The sequence below is a fragment of the Colobus angolensis genome, unplaced genomic scaffold (assembly GCF_000951035.1).
Source record: "Colobus angolensis palliatus isolate OR3802 unplaced genomic scaffold, Cang.pa_1.0 Scaffold150, whole genome shotgun sequence".
Lineage (NCBI taxonomy): Eukaryota > Metazoa > Chordata > Mammalia > Primates > Cercopithecidae > Colobus > Colobus angolensis.
In genome coordinates, this window is record NW_012114600.1 from 6,423,795 (window position 1) to 6,440,140 (window position 16,346).

The following is a 16,346-nucleotide window of genomic DNA, read 5'->3' on the forward strand; positions in this document are numbered from 1 at the left end:
GCTCCTGCAGCCTGACCGAGTGGCCACAGCCGCGGGCGCTGTAGTCGCAGAGGACGCGTAGCTTCTGGATGAGGCTGCGTAGCGGCAGCACCCGGTACAGCTCGCCGGGCGCCAAGGGCTGGCACTGCAGCGGGCACCGGCGCCGCCGCACCGCCCAGGGCAGCAGGCAGCTGGCGCAAAAGACGTGCCCGCACGGCGTGCACAGGGGCTCTTCAAGCACCTGACCGCACAGCTTACACTCCAGAGCCGGGTCCACGGCTTCCGCGAAGCGCTCCAGGGCAAAGCCCATGTTAGGGATGGGGAAGAAAGGGGGAGTGAAAGCAGAGTCCGTCTTCTCCGAGCCCCCCTGCCTTCCCCGGGCCACCCCCGGGGCAGCCGCCTCGCGGCGTCGGCAGTGGCTAGTCGGAGAGAGGTGGCGGGTGGGAGATGTGATCTCAGAGTTTGTTTGCCTTGAAGTTTTCAGGCTCCTGCTAGGTCCCCTGACTTCGCCCGTATTGACGCTAATAGAAGTAACCTCCAGAGACCCCCGCCTCCTTCGCTGCCCTGCGATTTATGTTCTTTCAAATTTTGGCCGCCAGCTTACAATGGTCCTTGGGAACACTGTGCTCTCCTTTGCCTGAACAGTGGACTTCAAGCATCGAGGCTCCTCACCCTGGGTAGGGCTGATGATGGGTACAGCGCTAATGTTGAGAAACAACTTTTAAATCCACCACAATGTAAGCTTTGGGAGAGCAGAATCTTTTTGTCCGTCTGGTTTTCCGCTGAATGCTCATGGCCCACCCGGCGTCAAATCTATCTCCAATATGTTTGTAATAGAAGCACTTTTGTTTCTTTCACATCAAAACTACAAAATCAGAAGTTAGGAAACTGTTACTTTAGGAAATCACTATTAGGAAAATAACACTAGGAAATCCACAGAGCCAGGCTTCTCAAACCATGATCCAGAAATCAGGTGAGTTAGAAAGGCGGGATCCTCGACCCAGAAGCAAAGATGGGGTAAAAGCCAAGCGCCCGCCTCAGGACACTGCCTTCTTAAGGAGCCCCTGAACAGCCATGCAAGGCCTGCTCCCGAGTGAGGAAGCTGGGATTCTGAGTCTGACTCCAGGTTCAGTTGCCACAGCATCCATCTTCTACTTCCACAGGCGTTTTACTACTGGGGACGGGAATGTGATCATTTGGGAACCTGGAAGGGAAAATTAAAGGGAACGATGATGAAAGAAAGCAGTGAAATAACATATAAAGAAAATCTTAGTGGCTGCTTCCTTCTACTTACCCTGAATGAACCCTTTGGATCCAAATTGCCTCCCCTCCCAGTTTGACTCTTCAAATTGTGTAGCATGACAAGCTGTCCTGAAAATACGCAGTAGGGCGTCATTCCAAACCCTTCTTACTCCACTTCCTTTACCATCTTCTGAATCTTAGGAATGCAAAGAGATCCTGTCACCTGGCTGCATATTACTTACTGCCATTATCCTGAAGCTGCTACCAGATGCTTGGGTGGGTTTTATAAATTCATCATTGATGATTCCTTGCTGCCAGTTGAGCCTTGTTCCTGGAAAGCTTGTACTTCTCTGTGACACCAAATGGCATCAGTTGGAATTGATGAGAACAGCTCCAGACTTTGTCTTTTAAATCCTTGGAGCTAACCGAAGAATTAGCGAAGACTAATAATAGAGGTTAATAACCTTCTGAGCCTTCCTTCCTTATGAAAGATGAGATTTTGTTAGCTGTTCAATAACCAGTGAGGATTGGTGTGCTAGATGTTTAATATGCTTTTAAACTCTTTTTCAAAATAAGATGCTGTATTTCTCATTTAATACATATAGATTCATATGTGATAAAGTGACATTTGCCACTAGTTCCAGATTTCCCCCTCTCTTTTGACCTGTCTTGCTACAAATAAATAGGCAAACAATAAATTTCTGATTAAATAAGAAATCATTTAACATTAACAGCATGAAAATATTTTTGTGAATTGCATAAACTAGAGATGCATGTTCTAGAATTTATTCAAATACTTCTGGGCAGGAGAAATCCATTCCTTTTTTTGCTACAGAAAAAGTTGTGACTTACAGCTATAAACAGTTATAGTTATAACTGTGCATATACAGTTATAGCTATAGCTTGACATTTATTGGTTTTACAGTAAACACAATGACACTGACAGCATTTTTAAAAAGAGAGAGAAGGGATGGAATCCAAAAATATTCCATTGAGACATGAGACTGTTAGGACCATGAGACTTCAGTTACTTGAAAAAAAAAAGTTCATATGATGTCCTTGATATACCCATGCAATTTCTATAGGAAAAGTAAGGAGCGTGAGCAAATTATAGTCTGAGTAATATAACATTTTTATTATAAAAGAAAAGCAGTTGTCAAAAAGCAGATGTCAAAAGTTGTCCACAGAGAAGAGCAAGTTCAAAAATGAGGACATGTAAAGTGAAACTAAGTAATGAAGTAGGCCAAACAGAACAGGCAAATCTTTTACATAATCAAATAAAAGCCTGAGCACTTCCAAAAGAGCTAAGTACAAGGAAAGAACGTGACAAGAATTGAACTCTAAGGGAATGGACACACCCAAGTGAACCTCATAAACTTTTGCCATCTGGAAACATTGTGGCATAAGTCTGTGACATCAGTTGAGTCAGATAGTCTCCTATCACTTCCCAGACTGTAAAATATTCTTCTACATATTAGCAAAATTGTAATATCGCTGAAAAGCTTGAGTGAGCTAGGAACATGGAGCCTAATCCAATGGAAGTAATTAGCTTGAGTAAACAAAGAAAGCACTTAAAATGAGTTTAAAATATGCACAAATATTTCAGCAAAACAGACCTAACAGTATTCAAATAAATGCCTTTTGGCAAATTAGATAAATTAACACCTTGCATCTTTAGCTTGGGCATACCCTTATGTGTTCACTGATCATAATACTCTATCTTTTAAACATCCCTAGATAGTGAAAATTGCAGGCTGAATACTAACACTGGGGGACAAGCTGAAAGGAAAGCCCCTGTCTTCTTTTTGGGCAAGGCCAACTTCTAGCTGTGTTACACACTGTAGACAAAACCAAGCCTGTTACATTTCTCATAACCTTTCATTCAGCCTGGACCTGAGAATGTGCTTTGCCAACCAAGAAACAAAGGAAAGACTACAAATTCACTTAGCTTATTTCCAAACCAAGAACCAAGACTTGATTCAAATTATCTTTAAGCAGCAGTTTGAGAGGCCAAGGTAGGTGGATCACTTGAGGCTGGGAGTTCAAAACCAGCCTAGCCAGCATGGTGAAACCCCATCTCTACTAAAAATATATTTTAAAAAATTAGCCTGGCATGGTGGTAGGTGCCTGTAATCCCAGCTACTCGGGAGGCTGAGGCAGGAGAATCACTTGAACCTAGGAGGTGGAGGTTGTAGTGAGCTGAGATCGCATCATTGCACTCCAGCCTGGGCAACAAGAGTGAAACTCTACCTCAAGGAAAAAATAAATAAAATAAAATAAAAACTTTAAGCAATTGGTTGAGTATTTTCAGCTTAGTAACTAGTTTTTGCTTCAATCGGCTATCAGCGGTCGTATATTCACGAAAAGAGATTAAAACATTAACTTGCTAAATTATTTGGGCCAATCCCTAGTGCAGTAATGAAACTGGGATGTGCCTTGGGTGTTTCCAGTGAGAAGAGTCAGGGTTCCATCCCAGCTCTGAGTCATACCTACTTCCAAGAATGAATCTAGGAGGTATTGGCTGTTGAGTCAAATGCTAAAATTCCTAAAACAAAATGCTGTATTCTAAGACTCAAAAATGATGAATGGAGAGGTAAAATGTGAAAGGGAAAGAGTTTTTTCACCTCATGCACAGATAATGCTTTGTCAAAACCAACTCATTTTTGACTCTTTTTCATCTTTTATGCATTCAATTAAGGGCCATGAAGTTGGAAAGGTTGGGGGAATTTTTCAAAGAATAGGACCTTAAATCATTTATTTTATATATGTTCATATAGCATAAGTTAGTACTTTAAATATAACAACAGTTTTTCAATTCTCTGTTATATAAACTTTCTCATAAAGAAAATTTCATTATCTATGTTTTTCTTTTCTCAATTCCCTGGTCATTTATCATAAATTAGTACTATTTCTATAATTATCCCAAGTGCTCTAAATGTAACCTGTAACTATATAAAATTACTCTGGTAGCTGAGGCAAAATTACTTAGCCACTGCAGGTCAAAATAGTTCCTGTGGAATACATTCATCTGTGTTGAAGTTAACAGACTTTGTTCTTATCTTGATAATTTTTCCATCATAATCTAGGATCAGATTTGCGCCTAGTAGCATAATGACTATGTTTGTAATGTATGAGATAATAACAAGGTCTCTTTGACAGTACAGAAAAATTCCAAACTTGATAAGAACAACAAAAGATACTTTGAAGTTGAGTTAGTTGAAAGTTCATTAAAAATGAGGCAGATTTTTTTTTTTTTTTTACAAAAGTAGGCTGAGAACACATTATGTTAGAGAAGTGATACATTTTGGATATGTTTTACTCTGAATAATACAGAATCAGTTAAATCCAGAGAACATAGAGCAGTATCAATTCTTATAATTCTTGTCTGTTGACACTTAATCCATTAGGAGTTATTTGCTCTTATCTTGCTTTCCTGCTATGTTGGGGACAAGCAAGTTGTGTTGTCTTGTGTGTTCATTCCTTTGTTTAGGAAACACGCGGACCCCAACATTTGGAGCAGCGAGCAGGGTCCGTGGCTCCACGAGAGCAAGGAACCGGAGGGGTAACACCCCGGGCAGGTAAATAAATGAAGGGGGATCCACGGGAAAGTTATGAGGAATTCTACCTCTCTGGCCTCTGAACATTTGCGCTTACTCCAGGGACTGTTGATGTCTATAGGAGTAGAAGTTAGTTAAGGAACATAAGACTTTGAAGCGATTGTTTGCCCATGTTGAACAACATTGTTATTGGTTTCAATATCAAACCAAAGTGCAATTAAATCGAAAGGAATGGTTACAAGTGGTTAAAGTCCTGCGTCGAGCTCATCAGCGAGGGCAAAGGATGCCTCTGACTTTGTGGACTTTGTGTAGTTCCATTATTCAGGCATTAGAGTTATTTGAAACTGACTCAGAGCGTGGCGATACTGCCACAGGAGGTGAGGCATCTGAAGCTTTAGAGAGGAATGATCCTAGAGAGAAACATATTTATGCCCTGGTTGCTGAGGACAAGGAATTGGAAGAAGAGCTAATGCCTCCTTCATCTGAAGGAAATTCTGATTTGCAGCGTATTTTAGAGATGTTACAACAGTTGTTAAAATTGCAAGGTGCCGCTGCTCCTGTTTCTCCTATCTCTCCGCCACGAGCCTTCCCTGTTACCTTGAAAAATATTTCCCTTTGCCTGCACCTCCAACCTCTTTGCCTATGTCAGGTTAGGTTTTCTCTGTGCCTTTTCCTCCTGTAGGAGAAAAGAAGGAATCGAAGGAAATGGATGATTTCGAGGAATTAAATTTATTGCCAATAACACGGGCTGCTTTTGGCCCCAATGCTCAGTTCCCAAACGGTGGCCAGAATGTGACTTTTACAGCCCTACAATTTAAATTTTTGAAAGAAATGAAAGTTGCAATTTCTAATTACGAACCTCAGTCACCGTTTGTTCTTGGCCTTCTCGATTCCTTCTCTTCAGAACATATGATGATTCCTATTGACTGGGAAACCTTGGGACAGGCTGTCCTTGATCGTTTGCAATGGCTTCAGTTAAAAAGTTGGTGGTGGGAGGAAGCAAGAGTACAAGCTAGAAAAAATGCTACCCGAAATCCCCCAGGACCTACTGAAGAGCAGCTTACGGGTTCAGGACAATACGCCACTCTTAATGCTCAGGCAGGCCTAGAAGATATTGCTGTCACTCAGATTAAAGCCTTGTTTATAAAAGCGTGGACTAAGGTTGGAATAGCGGGTAAAACTTCTTTATCTTTTGTAAAGATCCTACAAGGAGCCACTGAGCCGTATCCAGATTTTGTAGCCCGTCTTCAAGATGCTGTATTAAAGACTGTAGGTTCAGGCCCTGCCGCTAAAATTCTTTTGGATACTTTGGCTTTTGAGAGTGCTAATCCTGAGTGCCAAAAATTGCTGCGTCCTCTAAAAGCTAGTGGAGCTGATTTAGATGAATACATTCGGGCTTGTGCAGGTGTTGGAGGAGCTGTTTACAATGCTCAGTTGTTTGCTGGGGCATTTTCTAAGGCTTTAAAAGGCAATTCTAAACAAGGTATATGCTATCAATGTGGGAAACCCAGTCATTTTAAAAAGGAATGCTGGAAAAAATTAGGCTCTTCTGCTCTAAAAGAAAAAAAGGTTACCATCTGATATGTGTAAACGATGTGGCAAGGGTCGACATTGGACCAATGAATGCCGTTCAAAAACTGATAAAAGCTGGGGCCCGCAGGCTTGGGGCCCCAATAACTACAATGCAGGCCTACCCCAGTACCCAGTGAGCAGTGGCTTACAACATCAAGGAATGACCTCGAGTCCTCCTTAAAGACATCTTACCCTACCCCAGTTTCTCAGCTTTATGCTGCCACTAAGCAGAGTGCCGCTGCTGACCTAGCTATTGTCCAGCCTTATACTTTATCTCCTAATGGAGGAATATATAAGTTGGCTACCGGAGTGTGTGGTCCTTTGCCAAACGGACATGTAGGACTTTTACTAGGTCGAAGCAGCAGTGCTATGCGGGGGTTAATGGTGGTCTCAGGAATTATTGATCCTGATTTTACTGATGAAATTCTTATTATGGTACAAGTCTCACAATTTATGCGCCTAGAGGCAGGGGAGCGTATTGCACAATTGCTTTTATCGCCTTTTTTTCCTTTTTTATCTAGAGATGTGTCTCGTCAAGGAGGTTTCGGTAGTACTGGGAAAAATGTTCTCTGGGAAACTTTAGTTTCTGATCACAAACCTTTATGTTCATTGCAAATTAATGGGGTACTTTTTGAGGGATTAGTCAACATAGGAGCGGATGTATCTATTATATGCTTGGCTCAATGGCCTGATCATTGGAAAAAGAAACAAGTATCGGTTACTCTGTCCGGCCTAGGTACTGCTTCTATAGTCTACCAAAGTGTCGAGCCCCTGAGCTTTGTAGGACCTGAAGGACAACAAGGAAAAGTGTTCTTTTATATTGTTCTCATTAATATTAACTTTTGGGGCCGTGATCTTTTACAACAATTTGGTGCCTTTTTAAGCATTCCTCATATTTCTTCAGCTGCCAAAAATATGATGTTCTAAATGGGCTACAATCCTTTAAACTCTTAGCCGCTGTCCACAAGCCTCAAACTTTACAATTGGAATGGAAAACTACAACTCCTGTTTGGGTGGAACAGTGGCCATTATCTAAAGAAAAACTTAAGGCTTTAAAGAATTTAGTTAAGGAACAACTGGCTGAGGGGCATATTGAACCAAGTACTTCTGCATGGAATTCCCTTGTGTTTGTCTCTTTAAAAGAAAAAGGAAAATGGCACTTATTAACTGATCTTAGAGCTGAAAATGCTTGTATTCTACCTATGAGGACTTTAAAACCTGGGCTTCCTAATCCAACTCTTATCCCACAAAATTGGAAATTAATGGTTGTAGACCTTAAAGATTTTTTTTTTTTACTATCCTGTTACAACCCCAAGATTGTGAAAAATTTGCCTTTACTGTTCCCGAATATAATAATGGACAGCCTACTCAAAGATATCAATAGAAAGTTCTTCCTCAAGGTATGCTTAATAGTCCTACTTTATGTCAAAAGTTTGTTCATAGAGCCTTAAACCCTGCTCGCTGCGCCAGATGTCTTGTCTTGTGTTGTCTTGTGTGTTCATTCCTTTGTTTAGGAAACACGCAGACCCCAACACTGCTATTTGGCAAAATGTAGTTAGAAGGGGTATCATGACAGTACAGAATGCCATTTTTAAGAGGAATAAAGTGGTATGAATAAAACTATTATGTACACCAAAATCGCGTAAATAATTTACAGCAATTGTGCTGTCTCTGCAGGAATGAATTATCAGACACAGCAGAATGAGGAATTTGAAGAAAATCAAATTAAAGTGAAGTATTAAATTAAAAATTGTGGCAACTTTCAATTAGATTACAGACTGATTCTTCTAAAGTCACCTAAACATCAGGAAGGGTACTATTATTCTATTTAAGAAGGGACTATTGTAAGAGATGGTTTATAGAGAAAAATAGATTAAATTCTGTATTTAGTTAACTTTAATTTTGTGTTATATCTCATGGGTCATAGTCACTGACAAAGAGGGATGGTATAAAAAACAACCACAAGAGCTAATATATAATAACTCTCACTATGTGACAGCCACAGCACTACATTCCTTACATATATAATCTCATTCAAATCTCCCAATGACCATTTTGGGTGGGTACTATTATTGTTCTCACAACTTGACCAAGTTCAAACAAATCAAAAGTGGCAGATCCTAGGCTTAAGCTAAGATTAGCCTCACTAAAGAACTCATACTCTTAAATGCTACATTGTATTGGCTTGTTTTCCTTACATTTGCCATGGGGTTGTTTTAGAATAAAATACGCTATCAAACGTGGTATGTCAATGGACACTGTAATTGCATTCATTTGATTCCATTGTTTAAAAATTCTCTCTTTGTTTTGCTTCCTCTGATGAGGGAAGTTCCAAGGTCATGTTTATTAGAGGCCTTTGAATAATTTATGCAAATGAGAATATTGATTAACTGTTCTATGCAATACCAATACGGCTATTTTAGACTATTTTGTTCCACTTAACTGATCTTAAATAGCTGAAAGTTTTCTATGTAATAAACCAATTGTGTATGTTCCTTAAGTTTTATCTTAATAAATCAATCACTATATTATAATTTCGGTCAAACTCTTACTTTGTGCTTAGTTCAACAAGAATTTTCTGTAGTAATATTTTTCTGAATGTTTCTGCAAAATTACAGCAATTTTCACAGAACTTAGAGATGTCAGCTCATTAATTTGGCTTGTTGCTTAATGAAAGGAAACATTATTTTGTCGATTATCATTTTTTACTTTTTATTACAGTGATGTGGAAACCATAATCTAAAACCAATGTAAGGAGGGCTTGAGGACAAAACCAGGAAAAATGTCACTGACCTCATTTACTGTCAGTATTTCTTTGGGCTTCTGAAGCTACTTCTTTGCTCATTCATCCCAAACTCAAGGGAAATATGTACATAACTAGTATTATATATTAATAATTTATTTATTTATTTATTTATTTTTTTGAGACAGAGTCTCGCTCTGTTGCCCAGGCTGGAGTGCAGTGGCCGGATCTCAGCTCACTGCAAGCTCTGCCTCCCGGGTTTACGCCATTCTCCTGCCTCAGCCTCCTGAGTAGCTGGGACTACAGGCGCCCGCCACCTCGCCCGGCTAGTTTTTTTTTGTATTTTTAGTAGAGACGGGGTTTCACCATGTTAGCCAGGATGGTCTCGAACTCCTGACCTCATGATCCGCCCATCTCGGCCTCCCAAAGTGCTGGGATTACAGGCTTGAGCCACCGCGCCCGGCCAATAATTTATTACATGAAAATATAATTTTTTAAAATAACTGATACTGGAAATTCCACATGGAAACTCTGTTGACTAGAATGATGTCTAAGAAACAAAGAGATGCTTTTGCCATGATTTACTCTGCCATGCCATAGATTTGACATAAATTATTTAATTTCAGTATAATCTCATCTATAAAATGAAATCATTGATACCTGTATCATCCTACTTTCCAGAAATCTTGAAAGAATAAATAAAATATCTATACTATGTTTTGAATGCTTCAATTACCATTCACAATTATAGTACAAAATGATTATATATTACAGTAGAACTCAGAGTGTTCTCTTATTTATTAGTATAAAGCAAATACCTGTCCCCTCCTATGAAGAACCAAATGCCCTCCCACTCTCAACCCAAAAACAAGATAGCACTTAGAGTACTGAGTGCACTAGAGTCTCTCAAAATATAGTTAAACTTGTATAAATGGGAAGGCTTAGAGAATTTCTAGAAAAAATTCTTGTAGTTTGCTATTTGTAATGACTGTTTAAAAATATGTTTCTCTGTTTTGGTTTAATGTAATTTCTCTGTATAATTTTATACTAAAGAGAAAGTACTTCATTCAAATGTATACTGTTTGCCATAATTAAGAAAATGTCATATAGATTTTCATGTTTTCAGTAATTGTCATATAATTAAAAATCACAGTTACCAGGAGTTGTAAATCCAGTTCTCTGTGTCCTAGTTCTTACCTCTAGCTCAGTTTGAAGCTTAATAACTTCTTTAAAGTCAATCCAAACTCACATGAGATGGAAGAAGAGTCAAACTAGAAAATGATCCATTGGTCATTACACAATAAAAATTCAAGAAGTTTTCTTTTTAACAGTTGATAAGTAGTATTGATAGTAAAGTTTTACATTTAAAAGATAGTTAAAAGTATTGCATTACTCAAATGATAAGAATTTAGTATTTTCAGTAGGCTGGCCACAGTGGCTCACACCTGTAATCTCAGCACTTTGGGAGGCTGAGGCGGGCAGATTGCTTGAGCCCAGGTGTTTGAGACCAGCCTGGGCAACATGGCAAAATCCCATCTCTACAAATAAATAAATAATAGCCTGGCATGGTAGTGCACACCCATAGTACCAGTAACCAGCAACTTGGGAAAATGACGTGGAAGTATCACCTAAGCCCAGGAGGTTGCAGTGAGCCATGATCATGCCACTCCAACAGAGGGAGACCCTGTCTCCAAAAAAAAAAAAAAGTTTTTTCAGAAATAACTTGCACTAAGAAAGTTGTCATTGCAATAAATAAAATTTAGATGTAAATCTACTAAAATAAGAACTGATACAAAATGTACCCCTTATCTATGAAGAAATCCTCAGCAGTCCAAGGTGGATTTGGTAGCCATTTTTATTCTCTAACTTGGTTAGTTTTCTCTTCTTCCTTTCTTTCTCTCTCTCATTTTTTTGAAGTGTAACTGCTTTATTATGTTTTCTCTGATTATAAAATTGATATGTGCTTATTGTTGAAAATAATCCACATTCAGAGATAACAACCATTAATATTTGTTGTATGACTTTCCAGAAATATTCTTCAGTATATACAGCCCTACTGTAGAATTTTTCAACAAATGGAGACCAACTACCCAGCTTTGTAGTTTGTCTTTCTTCACCTCACCATATAAATTCAACACTGTTCCAGGTGATGAAACCAACAATATATATTTAAATTATTTTCTAGTCATTCATTGTATAGATGCATCATCTTTATAAAACTGAATCAATTATTAATGGATTTTGTTTGCTTTTAGTGTTTGCACATTATAAACGATATTGCAATTAGAATTATTTTATATTTTTGTTTTCATGTCAGACATAGAGCTGGAATAAATTTCAATAAGTGGAACTTAGAACAATGATGTTTTTATTACCTTTTTAACAGTTTTGATACTTATCACCAGAATGAGAATCACTGTAAACTCTGAAGCCAGGTTGCCTGTGTTCAAATCATAGCTTGTCTTGTTTTGAAAAGAAAAGAATGAGTCTTTGTTTTGTATGTGTCTTACCACATCTATTAAGTAGACATGCATTCCTTGTTACAAGCCTAGAGAGAAGAGTATGTCATTCAATGGAACTTTGAACAAGAGCTAGGGAAACCACTCTTCCATCTGGATCATTGAAGCCCCCAAAACATATTTCATATATGTTGCAAATCTTGTTCACCAGTTTTGTGACAGCATTATCGTTATTTGATATTTCCAATGCTAAAATTATACATTTTTATGGAGAGCCAATTTCTATGCATGTTTGTATGCACAATACATATAATCATCAGTGAATGTTTGTTTAATGTTTAATAAATATGATAGTTTATGTGCAATTTTGGTTCACAGTTAAGACTATGCTTAAAGTATTCATTTACAAAGTCATCCCACAACTGTACACCAAATTTCTGACTGGAATAAAGAGGTTGATCAATTCCACTCATGTACTCCTCACCCACTTCCTAGCTCCATGTTCCTTTCTCCTATCTGATTCATAATCATCCATCATATTTTATGCCCTTTGGATTGGTTGTCATCCCCATCTCTTTCTGATTGTGTGTCTTTCTTTTCTTTTTAAAACTATTTGACATACTTGTTTATCTTTTTAATCCGATGCTTTGCTTCTTTTACAATGCCCTTTTATGTAATCCCTCTTCTGTTTCCAAGAATCTTTCTCATGTATTCAAACTTTCCTAGAAAACCTTTAGTCTTCAGCATTTCGACATTCAGCAGGATTTCCTCTGTCACCTGAGTTCCCCCTCAGGTGGAAGTAGTTCATTCTCCTAATCTCTAAAGTCTAAGAGCTAGGAAAAATAACATTTATTCATAGTCTGTTTCTATGAACACAACTTTTCACCTATGACACCTAAAATTGAACTCATATTGACATTACCAATAGTTTGGAGTCTAAGGGTAGAGCAGGCTTTGTGTTTGCAGGCAGAATGATGCCTTCAATGACTCAGGTTCTTAACTTCTATGACCCTGGCTGGCTTCTAAGGCTGGTTTTCCTCATGGCTAAAGAATGGGTGCCAGTCATTGTCAGGGTTCTGTGTTTCCTCATACATGTCAAATAGTCAGGGAGGTAGTTCTTCCTGGAAAAGCAAGCAAAGGACCTTTCTAGAAAAATCCCAGCAAAAATCTTGATTGTCACTGACCATAATTGCTTATTAAAGCCATTCCAGAATGACTCACCACTAAGGAGCATAGCATTATGCTGAGTGACTCAGACTAACCAGGACCACACCTGGAATTGAGGATGAGTCCAGCTTCCCTTGGGTGAACAGGGCTTTGAGGAAGAGGAGTGAATATCTGAACAAAATAATAGTCCTCTTAGGAAAAATAACAGGAAATCATTGACTGGAAATATCCTGCAAACTGTCCTAAGCTTTAAATGTTTTAGTCATTTAGGAGTCAAAACAATCTGAGAAAGTAGATATTATTATATTATTACTGAAACCATCTTTGTCTTATAGACGAAGAAGGTGACATACAGAGTTTGAGTGACATGCCAAGGTTTCAGAGTTCTTAGTGGCAGAACTGGAATTTATACTTGGACATCTGGCTTATAAGACTTCACTGTTAACCACTAAGGCATGCTATCCTTCTTATAGCCATACACCATCTTGTTTTGAAGTTAATGATGAAAGATCCAGGCTTTGTAGTTAATGTAGTTCTTGAATTGAATCCTAGTTTCTGTATGTACAGGCTGTACAATTCTTGTGGGAGATGACTTAACCTTTCTGAATACTAATTTCTTTACCTGTAGAATGAGTAAAATAATGACTACTACACATATATTATGTTAAGAATAATCAAATAGTGCTTATTTCTTTGACACATAGGAGGTGTTTAATAAATGGCAGGTCTTGTTATTTTCTCTAGGGCAAACATAATTCATGGTACAGCATTTGTAAATGTAAAATGGACATAATAATAAAATGTCTGATTATTCTATTAATCATGCTACACCACAATATATAGACCTTTATTCCAATGATATGGAGAGTAGAATTTTACTGAAAATATTTTCATAAAATATGACCCACATTAATAGATATGAATAAAACTACATATTATATGCATCATTTCTCAGAAATACTGTTTTTTGATTAAATAATCTAAAAAAGAACTGCATGTAAAAGCACTTTAAACATTAGATTTTTTTCTTTAATTTTTCACACAGTTATAAAGTTACTCTAACATGCCCCTGAATGTTGGCACAAAATCAAAATTTCAACTTAATGTGAATTCTGCCAATATACTTAAGAAATATAAGCCCACAAATCTGGAGAACAATCTGGCAGCACTTAGTGACATCAAGAATGTGCAGCCCTATGACCCGGCAACTCTCCCCTGGGAGCCTCTTCCAAAGGTTGATCCGGAGGTTCTTTGCAGCTTTGTCTTGGGACCAGGGAATTATGAGAAACCTAGGTGCTCGTCTCCAGTAGAAGAGAAAAAAAGTGTGGTAGATTAGCCTCTGGGCTGTGCAGTGGTCAAGAGCAATGATCTACATACAGCTCAGTCTATGGCCACAATGTTGAGTTAAAAATAGCAATACGCACATCTGTTCCAGAATGCCATGTTTATAAATTTAAAACAGATACATTCATAAAACAACAGTGCACATTTTTCAAGGATACATAATTTAAGTGGAGTAGGTGACTATATAAAGAAGGGAATAGTCGTGAACAAAAGGAATAAAAGCAAAAAATAAAATAAAGCAATAGAGTGACTTGCATAGACTAATAATGATGGTGTATCATGAATTGAGAATTATTATTAATTCAATTTCCTATTTTTAGGACTCAGTATAAACAAAATAGAAAAGAAAAACAGTGAGAGAAAGGGACAGGGTAGGAATGAAGGAGAAGGAAAGAGAAAATTACAGGCAGGTCCTACTTCATGCATATCCATTTAACAGCTTCTCTTTTAATCTTGTCATAGTAAGTATAATTCAATGTGCATACCTGCATATCACCAAAGCATATTTCCTGAAGATGGCTGCATAAATTATGTCTATTTATAATGTCTATATGGTGATTACAGAGATATTTAGGTATTAAATTGATTGATTAAGCCATATTTAGAGTAAAAGCAGGAAAAGCAAATTATCTTTTTGCCTGCCTTGGTCCTTTACTAGGTCTGCTGAGCATTTGCTATAACAGAATAGTTTCTATAGCTATATTTCAATCCTGTTTTTCAGAAAGAGAAAATAATAATCAAAGGTTAGCGTATGTTTTGTGAACATACTGTGCATTGATGCACAAAGATAATATGTGTTATATTTTTCTAAGTTAATTTTTCTGCTATGAGATAGTTTAGCTAAGATAAAGGATATATCAAACATTAAGAGAACCTAAGAGGAAAGACAGAATACAGACACACGCAGCATCCCTTTTGGCTGTGAAGATACCCTAGCTTATAAGATACAGGACAGAACCTGGATATTTAGAGGGGTGAATAAGAAGGAATGGATGGAGGAAATTGACAGGGAAGAGAGGTGACTTCCACACAAATACTGCAAGAGCTAACATTGAGCCAAGCTTTCTCAAATTATCTAGTCCCAATCCAGCACAAAAATTGGGAAAGGAACAGATTATTCAGTAAATGGTGTTAGGAAAATTACCTACATATTATATTGGAAACAAAATCCATTTAAGTTTTAACCAATTTCCATTTGCCTAGATAAGTTCTACATAATAAAAACATACTGAAATTCTAAAAATCTATCTGAAGAAAATAGAGAAAAATATCAGTAGGTTTGCCTGCATTAAATGTAAAACTTCTGCAAATTAATAACAAAGTGAAAAAGTGAGTAATAAACATGCATGTTATAAATCTCTAAGAAAATCATTGACATAACAACAGAAAAATTAATGAAGTGCAACTGCACAAAAATTCCAATAACTAAGAAATAAACAAACAAAAATTTAACCTATTAAGTCAAAAATAGATTACACAAAGATGCAACAAAGGAATAGTATTCATTATTTGTCTAATGAATTAATAAAATTAATTTGTTATTGAGAGTGTAGATGTCTAGATACCTGTGTGTGTTTATACATGTGTGGACTATCTGTTCACTATGTGTCTGTGGTCTGTGTGTTCATTAGTGGGATTTACTTAATTTCACATTTCAAGACTGTGGGAAAATATAACCTTCCATAAAGATGTAAAAATCAGTCTTATAAGGTTAATTGTTATTCACAGTTTTATTTAGACTACACAATATAAAGGAATCTAATTAACCTACACTGAATCACATGTTTATGACAAAGTTTAGTCTACAATACAATGTGAATGGATACTTTTCAAAAAATTAGATCATTCTGGGTCAATTTGATAACAATATTGAAAAATATAATCATCCCTACCATACACAAAATTTTAAGTATGAAAGTAGTCTAAATGAAAGGTATGCGTATCTACATATAAAAGAAAAAAACAACAAAGTCTTAGAAAAACAGTGTAGAAGAGCATTTTTTTATTACCAGAAGAGGATAAAATTCCATAAACAGGATACGTAACATGCTAACTACAAAATTAAAAAATAATAAGGCTGGGCACAGTGGCTCACGCCTGTAATCCCAGCACTTTGGGAGGCCGAGGCAGGTGGATCACCTGAAGTCAGGAGTTCGAGACCAGCCTGACCAACATGATGAAACCTTGTCTCTACTAAAAATACAAAAATTAGGTGGGTGTGGTGGCAGGTGCCTGTAATCCCAGCTACTCAGGAGGCTGAGGCAGGAGAATCACTTGAACCCA

General features: G+C 37.6%; 1 protein-coding gene across 1 annotated transcript; it reads right to left on the reverse strand.

Moving 5' to 3' along the window:
• Position 1: 1 nt before the first annotated feature.
• LOC105507592 (PDZ domain-containing RING finger protein 4-like) lies at positions 2-463 on the reverse strand (the record flags this gene model as incomplete). The annotated part of the gene is made up of 1 exon (XM_011936116.1): positions 2-463. A coding segment is annotated over exon 1 (288 nt), but the record flags the coding sequence as incomplete, so codon positions are not given.
• Positions 464-16,346: the final 15,883 nt, after the last annotated feature.